Genomic DNA, 20863 nt, shown 5'->3' with positions numbered 1-20863 from the left:
TTGCACCGTTTTTGATAAGCTTAAATTTTGAATAAACAGATACTGGGGTAAGTTGTCTATTACTATATAAACTATTATTTCAGTGAATGTTTTAATATATCTGTATATTTAAATGGCTCGTTTAACAAGAAACATAATAACAATACGAGCTTGATATGTTTCTAAATAGTTGTAACTTTAACATTGAATCAGATGTATTGCTTTCGCTTCGCTTTAAAATCTATAAAAAAAATGTTTAATACATAAAACTAAAATTGTACATATTTCAGAGAGTATGTCATAGGTTTCAATTAGTTTTTACATATCAATGATGATCTGTGACTATTTGAAATTATATTGAAGAATAATGCACAAATACTATGAACACAGTTGAATATATTGAGGTGTGTAATGATTACGAAAATTAGCCATTTAAACGAAAAGCTAAATACACAAGGAATGTGTAAAGCACATGGAGTATTGCCATTTCGAATAATATTGTATACTATTAAATTAATGTCGAACTGGTCTACTTAGCATGATTAAACGATATATTAATTTAAATTTTTAATTTATTTTGAGCCAAAAACCTACGTATCATAGGTTTTCATCTGGCTATGTTATACATGTTATTTTCTTGTAGAAAATATTTTTACTTGTAAATACTTTGATCAAAATATATTATAGAGAAGAAGACTTCGGAAAAACAACAAAATGGTTTACACAACATATAAACTAGCGCGACTTGCGAATATTTAGTTTTATAGATTAAAAACTCTTTTAAATCTGAACAGAATATTACTTCTTTTTACAGAATTCACCAATTAACTGATAATGCATCCTCTTTTCTTCAATATGGAACTCCTATTCATTGTGACTGCTAGTTTTATGGTGATGTCATCCGCAAAGCCCAAATTTTTGACGCCATCAGGTAAAAATGCGATATTGATGTATAAAAAAGTGTATCCGTTCTGTTCATATCACTTCAACAGAAACTTTAAATAGCTTGTCCCTGTACTATGATTCATCAGTATTACCATTAACATGCACATTAAATAAAACTATTTACCATGAGTATGATTACCAATTTACCATTTATTGAAAATGTATAAGAGAGCATACGATACTTTTGTTAATTCAAGAAAGTTAATGCCATATGTACGACCTGCGTACCACACACTTTTCTGATTGACTATTTCTGTTTATGAAAAGCCGCGTGTATATACCAAACGCTCGTTGCATAAATAATAACAAACACACCAGAGAAGCCTTTTGCGAATTGGTGCGAGCTAAATTTTAGTGACGAAACGTAATTATGGCTTTAAATGCTAAATAGACACCACGTATAAAACAGTGCGTCTATGACTACAAATGTCATGGACACAGTGTATGGCTCTACAAAATAATGACTTTACGAATCAAACAGTATCCGATGTAGATCATTGGCGGTGAAACAAAGATTTTAATTAGCATGCAAGTTGAGTTGTTCTTATTTTTTAAATAGAGCGCATTATGGGAATAAAAGTGAGGGCGGTCCAGTCGAACGACGTCAGCTCAGTAATTAAAAGCGTTTAAATCGGATCATCGTGTAACTTGGAATTAAACTTTCTGGGCATAATATTTCGGCAAAGTTTGATAACCAGCAATGTCACATTAAGCATTATAATAAATTGAGGGCATATTTAACTTGTCTGCTCTTTTAACTCGTTACTTACAATCCGATCGTCATGAAACTTGCGGGTACTATTTGTAGGCAGATAATTTCAACCAAGTTGCATAAAAAAACTAAAATGCATGACGCATGTCTTAATAAAGGCCAATTAATTGGTATAATTTTGCAAAATTAATGCTTTCTGCTCTCTTATAGGCGGTTTACAGTAAAGAACACAATCACAACATTACAGCTTACTATAATAACATTCGCAGCGAGTAAGGTCTTGATGATTAGCGAATATTGGTACGATATACAAACTGATTTATGTCTTGCTGATATGGCTGGGTATTGATCGTAATTTAAACAATTAATATAAATAATAAAGGGTATAAACGGCGAAAAGTACCGGTCTCACGCAATGTGCACTATTACGTTCTTTTTAAATGACTAGCGTTTGTTTATTAGACTTCTTGAAAATGCGTGTATAATCATTTCAGAAGACGACCAGGTTGATTCAACTTTAGCACGATGTTCCAGCTCCTTATACGACCTCACAGTGTGCATGGCGGAAGAAAAGTCTATTTTGTTCGAAATTAAAAAATGTGACGGGCTATTTGCGCAAACATTGTTGTGTCTGTCTACCGGCGATGAAGTGTCTTATGCGCATGAGCAGGATGAAGCGGAAGAAAATGGCGATCAGTTTGTTGTGAAAAGAGGCCTGGGACGATGTATTAATCAGTGCTTAAATGGACAGGGTCCAATGAATTTCATTCAGTGTAAATCTATGTGCCATAAGTAACAATAACGTGCAAGTTCGGGCGACTTAATGCGACTACAAATGAGTTGTTATGTTCGCTTTCATACTGTTTCCGTGACAACATTGCATTATTTTGAAAATATATTTTTCTACTATTATGTAAGTCTATGTTTCTTAAAACGTATCACCCGTGAAAAAAATCCTTATAAAACATCAAGGAGTATAATGTTGTACAGATTTTGCTAACAAATATGATAAAAATCAAGAATAATGTTAATGTAAAGTTGTCATTCTCAAATTTACCGCAAACATACCACAGTTCTAAACATTTAGTTTCATTTGAGTATTTTTGTTAATTCTGCGAATAAACGAATAAAACGCTAATAATATATGTTTTTATTTTTTATCATAATAACGGGGCTTTTACAATGTGAATATCTGCAAAATAAACAACAATGAGACAGGAAAACACACAACGGAATAATAATCCGTAAAGAAATAACATATACAAATGTGTTCTTTATTTGAAATGTAAAATAATTTTTAATTTACATTGTTAATTATTAATACCGAAACATTTGCCACATATGCATTTCTACCATAACATGAGGGGTCAGAAAAAAGCCATTTATTGTATTTTTCCAACCAGCTCCACCAAGTAAATGGCCACAAACACGAATGAATGGCATTTCATTTTAAATTATTGTTAGATATCACTCATCATATAACCTATGCATTTTTACGCGCGCGTGCATTCGTGTGTGTGTTTAATAATGTAATAATGACAATTGTACCATGACGCTGCAAACATGAATGACACTATTGCAGAACACAACCTATAGGCTTGAACATATACACAAGATGTTTTTCCTTGAAACTAAAAAGCAAACGATGCCGACGATTGATGGCGATTTAATTATAACATATAGAGGATTTGATGCAATTCTTTAAACAGTACGCTCTTTATATTAGAATATCATAGCAGTATATCCGTTTGTTAACAAAATTAAAACGTGAAACTATGTCTTAAATTTAATTCTTAAAAGCTTGGTTTCTAAGTTCAGCATTATTTTAGTATATGAATAACACAAAATAAAGTTAGAACTTTTTTATTTTACCTTTCTTTTGCAATAACAAATGACTAGAACATATGGACTAGGTTAAAATAATTGAACTTTATAGTAAGAACAAAATTTTAGTCGGAGAAAATGAGCCACAACATCAAAGATACGAAACTACATGTAAATCAGGAATGATTACTCGAAGTTGCCTTCCTGATTTTAAGTAGCTGACAGTTCATGCACAGTTATTATAAGCAATAGTGAGCACATCCGCAACATTAATTGCAATGTTATCCAAATCCGAATGTAATCGCAATGTTATCCAAATCCGCAAAGTTCCGCAATGTAAAGCAATTCCGCAATATGCAAATCCGCAATGTAAAGCAATTCCGCAAAGTGACTAACTATCCAAATAAAAGCCAAATAAGAGCTGGGAGTTACCTATATCCGAGAAAAAAAACCCATCTCCACAAAAAACTATTTTTTGTAATAAACTATTTTTTGTAATAATCAGAAGGTAACCACCCAAGTATGGATTTATACTCAGCAATCCTAAGACAACTGGCCACACAAAAATAGCACCCTCAAATTGTTATTATATTGAAATTTCCAAAAAATGTGCCTACCAAAAGAGACTGTCAGCTACTTGATTTATCCGCCAAAATAAAATGCATACGGAATATTACGCTAGTCAATTGTTCCAAGAGTTTGTATCACTCGAGTGGCTTGTGTGATGACGTATCACACGAGAGGCGGAGCCTTATTAGCTAATATTCCTTAGTAGTAGTAGTAGTAGTAGTAGTAGTAGTAGTAGTAGTAGTAGTAGTAGTAGTAGTAGTAGTAGTAGTAGAAGTAGTAGTAGTAGTAGTAGTAGTAGTAGTAGTAGTAGTAGTAGTAGTAGTAGTAGTAGTAGTAGTAGTAGTAGTAGTAGTAAAAGTAGTAGTAGTAGTAGTAGTAGAAGAAGAAGTAGTAGTAGTAGTAGTGGTAGTAGTAGTAGTAGTAGTACTAGTAGTAGTAGTAGTAGTAGTAGTAGTAGTAGTAGTAGTAGTAGTAGTAGTAGTAGTAGTAGTAGTAGTAGTAGTAGTAGTAGTAGTAGTAGTGGTAGTAAAAGTAGTAGTAGCAGTAGTAGTAGTAGTAGTAGTAAGTAGAAGTAGTAGTAGTAGTAGTAGTAGTAGTAGTAGTAGTAGTAGTAGTAGTAGTAGTAGTAGTAGTAGTAGTTGTAGTAGTAGTAGTAGTAGTAGTAGTAGTAGTTGAAGTTGTTGTTGTTGTTGTTGTTGTTATTGTAGTAGTTGTTGTAGTAGTTGTTGTTGTAACAGTTGTAGTGGAGTAGAAATAGTTGTATTAGTGGTGGTTTTTTACCGTCCATCCACCGCCATCCGTTGTCATGTCGCAGTAGACATTGTTTCATTGTTCCCTTCTGGTTGTATCCTGTACACTCCACTGACCTGGGTGAAGTTTCTTTCATCCAGGCAATCTTTTATTGAACTGTAAACAGATAATAATTCATTTAAAAACGTATTGCATCATGACACATACTTCCCGGAATCTTAAATATTGAGTGAAACAGTGGTTACTGCCTTTGTATCAATCAATCACTCAATTATTTGAGCATTCATGTTAACTTTATTTAAGGTTACTATTTAATGTACCAATAGATGAATAGTATCATGTTTATTTTTATATAATTAATAGTTCAATATAAACTTTTAAAAATAAAGTACTGCGTTTCTATTAATCCTATTGTAGATGCATTAGTATTGAGGAATATGCACGCTTGATCAGACAAGCAAATGACATCCGGTCAACCGAACTTAACGCGACAAGTTTTGTACAGTAAAAATTGGCGAACACAATGTATAAAAAATGAACAGACTTTTTGTGGCCAATACTGCAATATTGCTAACAATATATGGAACGATCACACGGGTCACACGTGAAACCATGGGTTTAAATAAATTTAAAAAAACAGATTTTGTGGAAGCAGTTTGTTGAAATATTTCATCTGGGTTTAAATATATTTACAAATTATCACAGTGCCTCAAAGTGAATCTAGGTAATATACATGTACACGCAATATGTTAAAGATCTTATAATAATAATCGAAGATATATTTTGGGTGATATGAGCACACGGTCCACTTTATTTTATCCTTACCGAATAGAGTGGGAATATCTAATTTATATTACTTATTATCATGAAACATTTGCAATTAACGTTTCTGAGAATACACTTGTTAAAAGGTCGCGTATATAGTTAGGCAAACAAAAAATCGGTAAAATTGCTCAAACGTTGTGGTTGGAATCAGCACTCAAAATATGCGTTAATTAATCAGAGACAACAGTGACTGATTCATCAATTAATACTGACGAAATATGTGAATTCAGTATAAATAGTCCAACCTATAAATTTCTTCGACTTGAATGTGTGCTGATTTTATTCACTAATAGTTAAAACTAGAGTATGTAAATAAATTTAAGTGAAAGTTAAAACGTCCACAAATTATATAATTTTACCTTACTGTATAAATACGACTTAACGTTCTTTAATTTGATCATGTATTCATGCAGTTTGTATACAATCACACTTAGTAGATAATAGTATTTAATTATAGTATTTGTCGGTTATATGTGTAATCTTAAAACCACCAGAACAGATATGTTATCAAATAACATGTAACCAATGAACTGATAATGTAAAGAGGGAATATAGAGTTTCCCCTGTCCGTGTAGGTTTGTCTGCTTTTACGTGCGCTTGTGTGTTTGTTTGTAAGGGAAAATTCATATACGGCTCATAACTGTGTTGTCCATCATGGGATTTCAAAACGACTCTCCCACATGATCAGCATTACATGTCGACATATCGTTGTACAACAGCCATGTCGCTCGCTCAATTCTCAATATCACTGTGGACATTTTTTTTTCATATTTACTTTTATGCTTTTATTATAGGTTAATGTTCATGTCCGGTCAGTTAATTTGTCATGCATTTCGGAATTTTAAAATGCATTGACTTAAATGAGCACCAAGACAATGTGTCACATGCAGAAACATCCCGTTCGCCTAAAGGTTAAGGTCGCGGTGGACGCTTTGAGCTTTTGAATAGTCATGATATGTATGTAGTCTAAGTAGTTACGTTTGGCCGGTTCATTTTTTTTCACCTAGCTTTCATGGATTTTGTTATAAATTGACAAGAAGATCATCATATTACGACGCCAATTACTTTGCTGCGCATGATGATATTTCAAAATAATCATCACAAAAGATCATCATATCAATGGAACGTGCCGCGCGCCCCAACTATGCCCATTGCTTCAAGGTCAAGGACACAACGGATACATGATTTTTCGCTTAGTCCTCACATGTAAATAGTGAAAAAAAAACTCCCGCCCAAAATTTTGCTGTGCATGATGGGATTTCAAATGAAATTAATAGAAATGGTTATTATATCAAGACAACGTGTTCCGTGCAACAACCATGTCACTCGGATTAGCTGCCAATGTCACAGCGGTCACTAGAGTTTAAAAACAATCGTTATATTGCAAATAACTATCTTAGGCATTATGAGATTTAAAGATAAATTGATTCAAAGTACAATACAATCTGGAGTATTTGTTGTTTTGAGACAACCATATCCTTCGCATCAAGTTCACAGTGGACACTAGAAGTGTGTGCATATTTCTTGTATTTCAGGAAGACATGCTATATGTACATACTGCGGTTCTTGCTTACATGTCAATGTGCAATGTGCTGTATGTGTTGCTAGTGTATAAATGACATGCACATTTATTATTGTATTGACTGTTCACATTATTTATTGCAACGCACTACTTGTTTCTCTTTCAGTTAAACATATAGCGGGGGAATCCGTGTCCTTCGGACACATTTCTAGTGAAATGAAGTATGACCTGGAACCATTTCAACAACACAAATACCAATATACTGAGAATACTGACTGCTGAATGATTGTACCAGCGTATACATATAAAACATAAGTAATCAATACTTGTTTAACTGCATATAAAATCATTTAAATTATTTATTGGACAGGCTCAATTAGACATTAGCATTGAATTGAATTAAAAACAAATTATATCGATATAAAATTGTCTCTTGTTTAGACCACACAAAACCGAACAGAATTTTAATGACAGAAGACATATCTTGTATTATCATTTACAATGTTTGTATATATATATAACATTTCCATCGTCATTTTCAGGTATTCTTCTTTCTTTATCATGATTATTTGACGAAATGATTCACAAACCCATATTAGTAAACGTTTTTCACTTTGTTTCTAAAAGTGGTTTGAAAAATATGTCTTTAACTTTCATAGCGTATCGGAACTATGTAGTAGAGTTTGTTAAACAGGTACCGGGTTCAAAATAGTAATTTATATAATTAAACGTTTGTCATTCTGGTGTTATTTCTCAAATCAATTCTTAATATTATATTAGTGATATGTAATGCGTAAATTATATTTTAACAAATGTGAATACTCTTTTTTGCTCACCAGAACAATTGTGTTCGGTGTAATGCGGGTCACATACACACGCATAATCCGTTCCGATGTTGTAACATCTTCCATGTGCGCAGGGTTTTGATGCACAGTAGTCCCTTTCGTTTTGATATCCAGTACATAAAATGTTATAATTTACCGATTATACCAATATATACGTGTTGTCGACTAGGAATTAAATACACTTGTATTTGTATAATAAATAAGCAGTTCTATTCAATATGGGAATTTCTTAAGTCTGCAAATAGTTGTACATTGATAAGAGACACTCGTCTCTCATTAACTGGTATTGTTCTTTTCTTCAAGATTTCAAGTCAAGTCATTTAACAGTACAATTATGCCCGATGTATAAAGTTTCTAATGTCTGCACATCCTCCGTGAAAACATGGAATAGAGAATCGTGAATGTAGGGGATTGTTACATATCCAAGCCCCTGGTTTTGGTCGTTAGATTTTTGTATGGTGTAAATAGTGTTAACTTTGACAAAAATGCAATGGTCATATTTAGATAACAAGTTAATAGTGAATATATTTTGTAAACAAAATTAGTTGGTTTTTAACTTTACATTTATAAAACATATTACTGGGAGAGAACGGATTATAAACGTTTGTGTTTTGCGCAACGTTAACGTAATAAAAAACATTATCAAGTTAAAATAATTACCTGAGCAATTGTATCCTTTGAACATAGGATCACATACACATGTATAACCCGTCATTCCATAGACACATCTTCCATGTACGCATGGGTTGGATGCACAGGAGTCCGCTTCTATTATTGTTTAGCATAGGGCGGTGTAAGATGAGTGTATGTTTGGAGTGATAATAATAATAAAAATAAAAATAATAATAATAATCATAATAATAATAATAATAATAATAATAATAATAATAATAAAATAATAATAATAATAATGAGAGCAGACATTTGGATAATATAACAAAGTAATAATACATTCAACGAACATTTAACGCATTCGGTTAATTAATCAAGACTGTGTGTTTATTAAGGTAACCATTCACACAATAGGTGAGCAATTCAATGGATGATTGTCTAATTTTGAGTTCAAATTGTACATCAAAACTTGTATACATACAAAAGGGACATTTTGAAAGAGGTGTTATTATGTAGGACAAATTTATGTAAGGTGATGTAAGGCGATGATGCTCGGAAAAAGTGAATTTAGTACATTGAATTTTGGCTTTATGCATTTTTGCATCTATATTTTTTGTTACATTTTTTCTGATGGACAGTATGAATGGCGAATAACGGATGCGTATTTTTATAATAACTTACCGTATAAAACGGATTAATGTTAAGTACACTTACTATACATAAGTAATAATATACTTAATATCATTACCGGAGCAATTGTGTCCGTTGTACATTTGGTCGCGGACACATGCATAGCTCGTCATGACATTGACACATCTACTATGCAGCATGGATTTGATACACAGTAGTTGTATATGACTCATAAATAATAGGATAACGCAGTGAGTTGGTTAATTAGTAAAAACAAGTTTTTTTTTCTTCAGGTGAGCTTAGTAATAATCCATGAGTTATGACATGGTTTATTGCCATATGGTCGATGGAAATAAAAGATCCAATCTTTTATAATTATATAAAATGTAACATTAAGTCACTATGTAAAAAAAAATTCAAAGAAGAGTCGGGTTACGTGTTTATTTATTTATTAAATATAGTCTAAATAGAGTGCAAAGTGTTGTTTTGCTGCAACTGTTATATTATAATTATTAATAAATTGGTGATATTTGTTTTGTACTAACCTAATGCTGATTTCACATTTACACTCTTTTACTGTATTAAATTAGTACGACATCCAATAATTGCTTTAACTTCTTACCGTAGAAACTGATGGCCCATATTACAGAAATAATTGACATATATTTAACATAGTAATGTTATCGTACAATGTGTATCAAAAACTTACAAAACACGTCATGTTGTTAATAAATCTTACATCCACTTGCATGATTTGGTTTGGAAAATAGTCCGCTTCTTCAAAATATTGACGTTCGAAACGACTTGGAAATACGTTTGGCACTATGGCGAACTGAATTTGGAGCAGAATTTCATGCAAATAAACATATCAAATCATATTGAGGCAAAGATGCATAAAGCCAACACTCAATGTACTATATCCACTCTTTCCGAGCATCGTAACTTAACATGACGGTTACCTAACGGTTTTCTGAAATGAACCATTGGTGTTTTGCTTACATACTAGTACAATTACGTGTCAATTAGCAAACCACCTATTAAAGTTAATTTTAATTGTTTAATTAGTTTTAACTATACAATGTTGTCTTTAACAAGTCTGAAAACTATGCAATTATTGAATATTAAACTTTAATTTCAGTCTCAAGTTATTTGTGTCATTTTTTGTATAAATAATTCTGATAACAACTACTGAATTGAAAACCACCACATACTAGTGCGACAATTGGCGTTGCAAAGATCATTATGGCAGCATTTGTGACACGTGATTTCCGTTAAAGATCTGGAGTCATCCAAAATTGACCTGCCTATTATTGGTACATCGCCCTTGAGGTTTTGGCAATGCTGCAATATGAAAATGTATCATCATGCGCATTTATCGATGAATTGTTTACTTATCTGTGTATGCTATGTAACGTTTAATTAGTATGTAAGGAGTTCAAGAAGATATTTCAACCAATGTAGACTATTTAGACTTATATCCGCAAAATATACAGAAACATTATGAACCTTACTGTATTGCTCGCTAGCCAAAGTATAAAAACAACATATGACATGTGGACAAATGAACGTTTAGTATCGTTTCTGTATCGACTGTCCTGCCATAATGCCAGGCTTCGAAAACCGACACATCATGCCATGCTATTAAAAACGATACATAACAAACAACAATAATTCATGAACAAAAAAATGAGATTAAACTAGATGTCTTTTTTCCTATTAAGGGTATCTTTTGTAATCTACAACGCCATGTCATAACCATTATTAACATCTCTGTGCATCTTAAAACGCACTTTGCAACAATAATATACTCGATAGTTACTACTGGTATATTATTTATTAGCATACTTGCATCAATATAATCAAATGAAAGTTTTACTTTAAAATTGTTCAACGAAACATTCCGTGTTTAATGTATCGGATAGAGATTTGAAAAGTCTAGTTGAAAGGTGAGGCAAATGAGACAAGATAATATAGAGCATTGCGATTTACACCAAATAAAGATTTATCAAAATAACAAGAATTCGTCGTCGCTCTTTGACATCTTTATTTACGTTTGTTTTACCTACCGTCAACAATTCACATTTCGAGATGTACACCGTGTCACCAAACTCTCGCTCTTCGCGTGACATGCACAACTGAACAAACGACAACATAAATGCCAAGGTAACACATTTAAAGGAACTGCTGTTATGCGTTCGTATATAAATGATTAATTATAGTAGCTTGTCGACACACCATTGACACACTATTACATCATTGTGTAAATAGATGACTTCTATTCTGATTATAGTGATCGATAAATATAATAATTTTTTTACCGGAATTACCTTATGTTTTCGGACACTTATTTTTTTTTCGTGTCCGAAAACGTAGATACGAAAATTATTCACAAAATACAGGTGTCCGAAAACTTATAGTCGAAAATTGAAGTGTCCGAAAATAGCGTCAATTGTATCAACGACTACCGGTAATAGCACGCGCTTGTAAAATACCATGCCGTATAGTATAAATTACAGTTATATGTGTTTGCGCTGCATTTTAAATAATTTTAAATGCTTAATTTATTTGACAGAAAGTTTCTACAATGGTGTACTTTGACCAACGAGTTCAAAGATGACCATATGATGTACTGATACTCGCTAGTATGAACCTGTAATTCACGCAATGAAAAAAGCAAACTATGAATTCTTTGTTTGTTAATTTCAGATAGTTGTTGTCTAACACCTTCCATTGTTCGTAAAACTTGCAATAGGGTGCATCACACTTTGAAGCGTTTAGTATTTGTCAAAGTTATTTTACTGAGAAGGGGTAGTACCATTGCGGTAGATTATTGAACTGTTAATTGGCGCTACCCCTGGTAATTGTCATTACGCTTATGCTATCGGGTGAAACCATTGTTTAATACCGGTTTACACAGTTATTTACCCAATAACGCAAATGTAATGGTCCGTTGCCCTCATGCATGCACCTGCCATGTTTTATGATGTTAATCTGGTTGTAAAACCCCATGATCGAAGTGTCATTAGATATCGAAACAGAACCGAAATTTGGTAAAATAGCGCTGTAAAATATACTTAGAGACATTAATTATTGACGAAAAATCGTGTGCCCGAAAATTAAGAGTCACGAAAAATAATTATTTTTGCTGAAGAAGGCGGTGTCCGAAAACTTAGAGTGTCCGAAAACATAGAGTAATTACGGTACGCGCTTGAATCTTTGCTTCGTGAGTAAAATAAGGCATATACGAATTAACTTGACTAAAGTTCGGCAGTGTGCCGCGAAAGAGAAATAACAACGCCAAAGTCGTGCCTTAGTGATTTATTTTTGCTTTGGTATAACTTACTTCGTTGCTTCTACAAAAGTCGATTATGTGGCATGACCCTTCTGAGTATTGGGAGGAACAGCTGTAGCATATTGGACCTCGACCGGACGGATAGCCTGTCCCAAACAAAGTATTCATATACCGGGTATTGAACAAATAATACCCTTCATGTGCATCAATTTGCATAACAAATCGATTAAGATGATAAAATATATTATTAAAACAAATTTTATTCAAATAAATAAAGTATTATTTAAAACAAATTTAACCGATCCCTAAGATTACGAGTGCCGAATCAAGACTATTGATAATTGGACTGTAGTGTATACGATTCTGAATGAAATGGTCTGTCCATATTGGCGCAAGTAGGAGGCCCGTTGAAGATTAAAAAAACACCTATGGGCATTTTTATTCTTTTTTGACAAATCATCAATATAAACGTGTTAATATATAAATATATAAGTGGTTTAAACCTCCAATGCTTTGCATTTACCGTTTCGAGACGATTAATGCGGTTTTAATAATATATTTCATTGTTCAATGTCGTATTAAAGGTAAAGTTATGAACTGTATTGTCAATTTGGCATTTTTCTAAAATTAAAGACGAGCGGACATAAATTTACCTAACTGATGCGGTTTGTGGAGATGAATTTTTCTACATATTTAAGTCCGCATAGATATATACATGTCCTTATAATAACTGAACCCGCTAATACAGAATGCCAAAGTCTTCCTTACCGGGCTGACCACATCCCGCTGCGTTGCACAGTTCGGTACTACAGCATTCCTCACACGAGTCGTTGCCATGCGAGCGATTTGAACATGTCTGTTAATGTATTGAATTATTTTACAATAACGTTAGTATATTCAATGGCGTATTTTTATTGTATGAAAAAATGATGGTCAGCAAATGTTAATATCGCACACTCATTGATAATCGATGTTTTTGCCTAATGGTAAATTTTATAACATACCGATGGCTCTGTACAACCCAAGTCATAAAGCACTTGTCCATATCTGTTTGTTGTCTGTTGAGCATAACATACCTACAACGAAACAATATATTTAAATACATGATAAACTTAGATAAACACATTGTGGTTTCTTAAATGATGGGGTGGGAAACATACTTCACCTTAGGTCATTTTTACTGCCACCGAAAGACAGTAACACAAATATTTACGTAAAACCAAATAAATTAGGTAAAGCTGCAAAATCGAACTAACCTAAATATCCGAAATAAGGACCACTCATTCAAGACATAGCAAAGGTAATACATAATGTCGTAAAACAAACGTTCATACACATATCTACCACATGTCTTAAGCAAATTTAGTATGAACTGTGAGTCGAATAGGAAAATTACTCTGTATGCAGTTACAACTTTTCTTAAACATATATGCTCAATGTGGCTTTTTTTTCAATGCACTGGTTCAGTTTTTTATTATTTTCTATTGCCGAAATAAGGACCACTCATTTAAGACATAGCAAAGGTAATACATAATGTCGTAAAACAAACGTTCATACACATATCTACCACATGTATTAAGCAAATTTAGTATGAACTGTGAGTCGAATAGGAAAATTACTCTGTATGCAGTTACAACGTTTCTTAAACATATATGCTCAATGTGGCCTTTTTTCAATGCACTGGTTCAGTTTTTTATTATTTTCTATTGCCGTCACTTCGACTTTATTACAAAATAAAGAAAACGATATCAAAGAAGTTTCTATGCATAAAATATTTGAGATAAATAGGCGGTTGTAATTATTCGCCTTTTGAAGGTGGTGAAATATAGGAGTTAGTTAAAACACTTTGCAGGTATCACCAGAAGAAAAATTTCCACGTAATTTGTTTTGCACAACAGAACGTATATGAATATTTTCAACGTCAAAATGGCACAGTATGTGTCGTCTTTAAAGGGATTTCAACTGTGCGTAACAAATTTAAACATACACAAACAATGCACATCATGGTACTAAATAACACGAATGACGAGGACTTGTTCTGAAAATACAATTTGGTTTATGAATATGCATGCTTCCAATTCAAAAACGCAAAACGATTTCATAATTTAAGGGGTATCTGTTGTGGTTTTATTTTCTTTATATTTTTGTGACAACTCGTGGATGGCTTATATAAAGTATGAAATACATTCGTTTATAGTACAGTCCGGTTCGGGCGATGTCAATTAAATTTAATTATCAATTAAATTTACAGGACACCGGAATGATTGCTTATGGAGACAAACTCATTTATGTTTTATTTGTTTCTTCTAAAATTACATTTTTAAACTGTAACTGCATTAGTTCCTACATTAGAATATAGTATTTTAAGAAATCTACTTACTTCAAAATATCCACACATATGTGAATAAGTCTCTTTAACAAATGCAGAGGGAAAACAAGTTCGAACCTCTCCTAATGAACATTCTGTCACTTCCTTGCAGTGTCGAGGACCCACGATATCCGTGCAACGGAGGCGCGTCAAACAGTTGACTGTCTTTGCAACATGTATATACAACCATAGTTTTGTAACAATGGCAAATATAATTTTCAAATAAAGAAATAAACGGATATTAGAATAAATCGACAACATGTTGAACTTTACATCATTTACGTATTTGTTTTGTTTCGCTGCTTTAAGATAAGTTCGTGTTTTTTCTTTAAGGAAAACGTAAAGTAAATACATATTTAAATAGTTCTTATACTTAACATCTATGTAATGATAAATTTCGTAAATTAAGTATAAAAGTATCATAGGTATTCCAAGCGGCACATCGTTTAGTTGTGGACATTCATTACAAGTACTTTTCACGAGTTGTGATAATGTACCAGTTGGAACAAGGTGTTTATGACCAAGTTTGATATTAGAAATAAGACGGATATTGCTAGCAACACGCCGTCTGCTCATTGTATTCATGTAATATAAGTTATTTTAAAAATTGCATGATAAATTACAAAGGCAAATTTGTCCGGTAAAATTGTTAAATGGCAGAATCTTTACTTTGAAGTTTGACCTTGACTTTTACGGTAGAGGAACGGATATTGGACGCGTCTCTTTATTGTGGTCATCTCTAATAAGTTATTTCATAATTGCATGATACATGGAAAAATTACAGCGACGAATATCCAAGTATAATTATCTCTAAGTGTGACCTTGACCTTTGAGATCGGGAGATGGAGAGTCGGGTTTAAGACTAGGCAATTTACCTATTATATTTGATAAAATATTCGTAACAAACGCATGTACATACAATCAACCATAATGCCAGCTATATCGCGCTATCAGCAAGCGGGTTCGACAAAATGGTCATTAACGCAATTACTTTTACTTAAAACCACTGTTGCAGAAACATTAAAAATTAAAAACACAGTGGTGTCAAATCTAAGGCCATATGGCAAGTATATTATTAGTTTGACTTTCTTAACAATATTACTTACCGCAGCTTAAGCTTGTTAGAGCGAGACAAATTCCTAAAGGCAGGAGCATGTTTGACTGCAAAATTGACAGCACTCAATAAGGTCGTATCTACGTTTTATATCAACAGTTTAGTGCATACGTAAACATATTTTCAAAATCAGGAACATGTATAGCTCTTTTCCGAAAACACTCAAAATACGTTTAGAAATTATGAACGGAAGACTGGTTTCTATGAGTTAAACAGTTATTTGACACGAGCAACACTCTACTAGCGTCTTATACTCCTAAAAAATTAAACCGTTCTTACCGTGCTGTCAGACCAAATAACTGGTAGCAAGTGCGCCACGCAGACCAACAGTATAAAATTGTAAACGAATACGTCATTCATCCTATCTAATCATGATTTTTTCCCGTGAAATCTAGCATGAGTTTTCAATATTTGCGGAGGATAGGTATCACGGTGTGGCGGTAACACATTCATGGCGTGTCTAAATTCGTAACTTGGCGATAAGAACGTGCTAGCATAACAATAATTATTCCGATTATTCAGAAAAAAATAGAAAGTATGGATAGGACTTTTTTTTTATTTAATCGACCCCTTTTTAATTTCCGATACCGAATGCAGTAGGTTAGCTTCCCTAAATACAACGAATCGAGAACTGGGCTGGTAATATGATTGCATGTATTGCCAATAAAAGTGTTTTAATATATAGTTGTTACAATGGTCTGTCTTATGATACAATGTAGTATTGTCGGTCGTTAAACGTTTCACTGCTGCAGTAATTTAGTTCTGTATTATTTATTGTATGGTATACATAAAATAGTAATATAGTAAAGTTATTCATAGCTTATACTATGAAAGTGTACATACTATAAGAACTAACCCTTCATTTATGAAATATTTACTTAAAATCGGATTACATATGAAGCCAGTAGCAGGAAAACTATAATATATATATATTACATTGTTGCTCGAAATATCTCTCGAAAAATAAAATGCGACAAGCGTTTTCAATATGACGAATGACTCCGGCGATTTGATTTTATCTTAAATGCAAAATGGCTAGATGGTAGTTATTAAAACAATCACACGAAACCAATGGGGAAAATACCTTGTTAAAAAGTACTTTTACGCTATCATTAAATGACTTACATTTGAATTAGTCTTGGTTATAAAAAAACAATATAGGCATAATTGTGCTCGAAACAATAACACTCAATAACGTTGTTTAACCCCAGCTTACTGAGCCTGTGACTTACCTAGCTTATTATAGAACGACAACAGGGTGTCACCACATACATGCCCGGTACTTATCAAATGACTTTGTAGTGCCTCTGTCAGCTTGTGACGATTCCGCGTTTACATCAACGACTCCATGTCCATCGGGAGCCATCACGTACTGTCGTAGCCAGTTAATGACGCTCTGGCTATCTAAATCAAAGTACTGACAGTACTGGTGTGTAAGGCTGTCACGTTTAAACGTTTAAACGGTCGCGTTTCGTGTTTTGCTCAAAAACGTTTACAAAAACAGTAAACGTTTAAACGCCAGTCAATATCAATATCATCTATTTTAGTTCATTACGTAACGACGTTGCAAAGCTGCTGAAAAAGACTCGTATTTGTACCATGTACGCCAGGTGTCCCTTATTCACAATACCGTAAACATGACAATACACCATGTACGGACTAGACGTCTTGAATATTTAACGCGCGTCGGCACGAAATACTCGAGAAATTGTTCCCGCCATTTGATGCATGAGAATGCTCCAAATCGTCTTAAACATTCGACGCGCATCGACACTCCAGAGAACGCTTTTCTGATGCAGCAAATTTGATGAACATAAACTCGTTTTGATGTAAATCTTGCTAAATAAAACGATTGCAAATTTCAAAACCGGTTTACTCTTATTGAATGAATTAGGTTCGATATTAATTCGTTTTTGTTACACAATATTACGGCATTTAACTAGATAAAGTGTTACCCAAAGGTTCGACAATGACGAGAACAGCAGGTTTTAATATGGCGTCATAACTTTCGTACAATATAAATAATAACTACTTTCAGTTTGGAAATGCGATGGCAATGATGCTTTTAAAATATGGATACCGTTTAAACGGTAACGTTTCGTTAATTTAATTTCGTTTAAACGTTTAGTAAAATCTGTAAACGTGACAGCCTTACTGGTGTGACGATGCTTTTGAAGAGGATTGATATAAAAGCATCTATTTAAGTTTATCTACATCACCACAATTGTGTATGTGGGTACGAAAAATTTGGGTAGGAAAAAAATGGGTACGAAAATTTTGGGTACAAAAATTATGCAAACAAAAAATTAAGTACGAAAAAAGATTTGGTTACGAAAAAAATTTGGGTAGGAAAAAATGGGTACGAAAAAATTATTGGTTACGAGCACAAATTTGGGTACGAAAAAAAATGGGTACGAAACAAATTGGGTACGAAAAATGTAGGGTACGAAATAAAAATTTGGGGAACGGGGAAGTAGTACCCGTGGGGAACTTGGTCCTTTCAGCGAAACTGGGAGGCGGGTTACATTCTCGATCAAATATAACAAGAAATATCTTTAAAAAGGTATTCGACGTGTATTTTCTGCACCACTTATCTTAAAAAACTGTCTGTTACAGTAAAACGTTTGTGGGTTATAACATTACGTTTCAGCATATAAATTCAAACATTGACATGCTCTTTAATTACACAATGCTCTTTAATTTCACATGTATATCATACCAAACTTTATATTTCGTTGTTTCCTTTCCTAAGTTAATGATGCTATGTGTACGGACGTGATTTCACAATCCCATGGGCATAAACATATACTTTTTCTCTTTTGATTATTGTTCTTTTTCTCTAATTCAATAAGCTTAGGCATGTTTGTTCGTTAAGTACGGCAATACTTTCATGATGATTCCCGATCGAAAGTGGGTATGAGCACATAGTCGTAAGAGCACTTGAATACGTGAGTTCGCCCATGAACACATGGTAAGGTTAACTAAATCTCCGCGATATGACCTAATATGTGTTTAAAACAGCAAACAATATCCAACAAACGAATGAATTGTCAAACATAGTATGTGCACTGATGTGGCTCTGTAATTTATGTTTGAAAAGTTTATTAAATATGCAAAATGAGACAGCACGCAGAAGAGCGAGTATCACAGATATTTTATGGCTATTATGCTGTTTACAATAGTCGCTACAACGTTTACAAATGGCAGGTTCGAAATAATTCGTTTTCTTTACTTACACTCATGATCGCGTTGAAAGTTAATTATACACGTTTTAATTCGCAATTTATTTACTGAATCACGACAAATGTCAAATACAATACAGAAAATACATAGTTGTTTCATTAATCTATAAACATATAATGGATTGAATATAACTGATTTAAAATTAACGTTTTCAAACTATTATTAAATCTTTTCCCAGAATATGATGTCCTATTTATAGCTGAGCTTCCTATACCTGTATCAATGATAATCAGCGAGGTATGTTGATTAGAAAAATCGAGCTATCCCAACCGGACTGGCTCGGTCTTTTACATAGGTTGCCAATGTGAAGAATTTGTTCATGATATGATAACTTAGACGATGCTTCGCAGCATCGTCAAAAATGATCACGTGGTGTTGCAGCCAGCTTGGGGTGTGTCCTAATTTTATAGAACCTCTTCGTGGTATCGGCGCAATGAATGGCGCTGATATAGCACGCGACATGCCATCAACACGAGATGAAAATGTGTGGGAATTTAATTTAAACTTGCATAATGAAAGATGAAGTTGCTATTCAAACCAGTTATATTACATACGAATTTTACATTTGATCCATAAAAGAGATACTTTCCTTTGAGATATGGTTCGATGGTCATGTAAAATTCACGTGTATTTTGTTAATTTATATATTATACATTTAAGAGGATTCGCAAACGTAGTACAACGAAATTAAAAAAATTAAAGCCACAACTTTAATATTACTTTAATTATATCATGGAAATAGTCCGTAATTAAAACATTTGCATAATTGACGAATAACAAGTAAAGTAGGGTTCTACCCTTATACGAAATATATACATTAATTTGGTATCCTGGTACATGATAGCGAAAATCAACTGAGTTTAAAATGATGCATCATTCATTCAAACATTATCATACTTGCTTATCATTAAAATAAGAAACACAAAACGAAATGTTATTTCATATTGAGCCTCGCCTTAAAAAACTGGACTTAATGCGTGTCATCCGCGGATTTCCCTCTGCAGTCCGCTAAGCCATTTGAAAGTTAAGCATGCTTTTGAAACTGATCTCAAATGTTTAGAAAAAAAAATACCATTGTATTACCAACACTCCTGAAGAGAAATCTAAAGTTTAATACATATCAAAGTCACGTCAATATATGAAAAATAACCACTCAACCCCCAAAACATTGCTACAAAAGGTATTTTAACTGGTCCTGGTAGGGTTGAATGTCCTTTATAACATATCAAAAGTTTACCAAAATCAGAAAACCGGAAGATTTTTTCAAGATGGCGTCCAAGATGGCCGTTAAAACTTAATAATAATGATAACTATGTGAGTATCCACTCATTTTTCATTATTTTGGTGTCAATACTTAGGTTTTTGGGGGAGGGCAAATAACACATTAAGATGATAAAAAATATGTTAGTATATAACGTAACAGAGACATCCAACATGGCTTCCAAATAACCGCTAATACAGTGACTGTAAGTGCATAACTATTGACTCAAACGTTTTATTATTTTTTCGCAATCCAGACAAGATGTGTGTCAATTATGCAAGAAAGGAATTGAGATTTCCAAGAATAACTGGGATGCCATTCAGTGGAAGGGAGTGAATATATTAAATGAAGTTAGTGTGGAAGTTGAAATA

General features: G+C 33.1%; 1 protein-coding gene across 11 annotated transcripts in view; it reads right to left on the bottom strand.

The window, feature by feature from the left end:
* The window catches only part of LOC127866991 (fibropellin-1-like), a 281878-nt gene extending 265489 nt beyond the window's left edge, over positions 1-16389 (bottom strand). For 2 of the 11 annotated variants that reach the window (XM_052407906.1, XM_052407909.1), the window contains exons 1-6: positions 16268-16363; positions 15981-16035; positions 14953-15035; positions 13511-13582; positions 13275-13362; positions 12558-12652 (exon numbers count right to left, since the gene is read on the bottom strand). In XM_052407906.1, coding sequence (XP_052263866.1) covers positions 12558-12652; positions 13275-13362; positions 13511-13582; positions 14953-15035; positions 15981-16035; positions 16268-16348 — 474 coding nt within the window. In that variant the 5' untranslated portion in view covers positions 16349-16363. Of the gene's footprint in view, positions 1-7963; positions 8068-8632; positions 8741-9978; positions 10047-10425; positions 10556-11280; positions 11350-12557; positions 12653-13274; positions 13363-13510; positions 13583-14952; positions 15036-15980; positions 16036-16267 lie in introns of those variants that run through there. The other 9 variants (XM_052407902.1, XM_052407904.1, XM_052407907.1 and 6 more) reach the window with 9 other exon arrangements.
* Positions 16390-20863: the final 4474 nt, after the last annotated feature.

The sequence above is a fragment of the Dreissena polymorpha genome, chromosome 2 (assembly GCF_020536995.1).
Source record: "Dreissena polymorpha isolate Duluth1 chromosome 2, UMN_Dpol_1.0, whole genome shotgun sequence".
NCBI classification, from domain to species: Eukaryota; Metazoa; Mollusca; class Bivalvia; order Myida; family Dreissenidae; genus Dreissena; species Dreissena polymorpha.
Note: the sequence above shows the minus strand (reverse complement) of the source record. Positions and strands in the feature narration are given on the sequence as shown.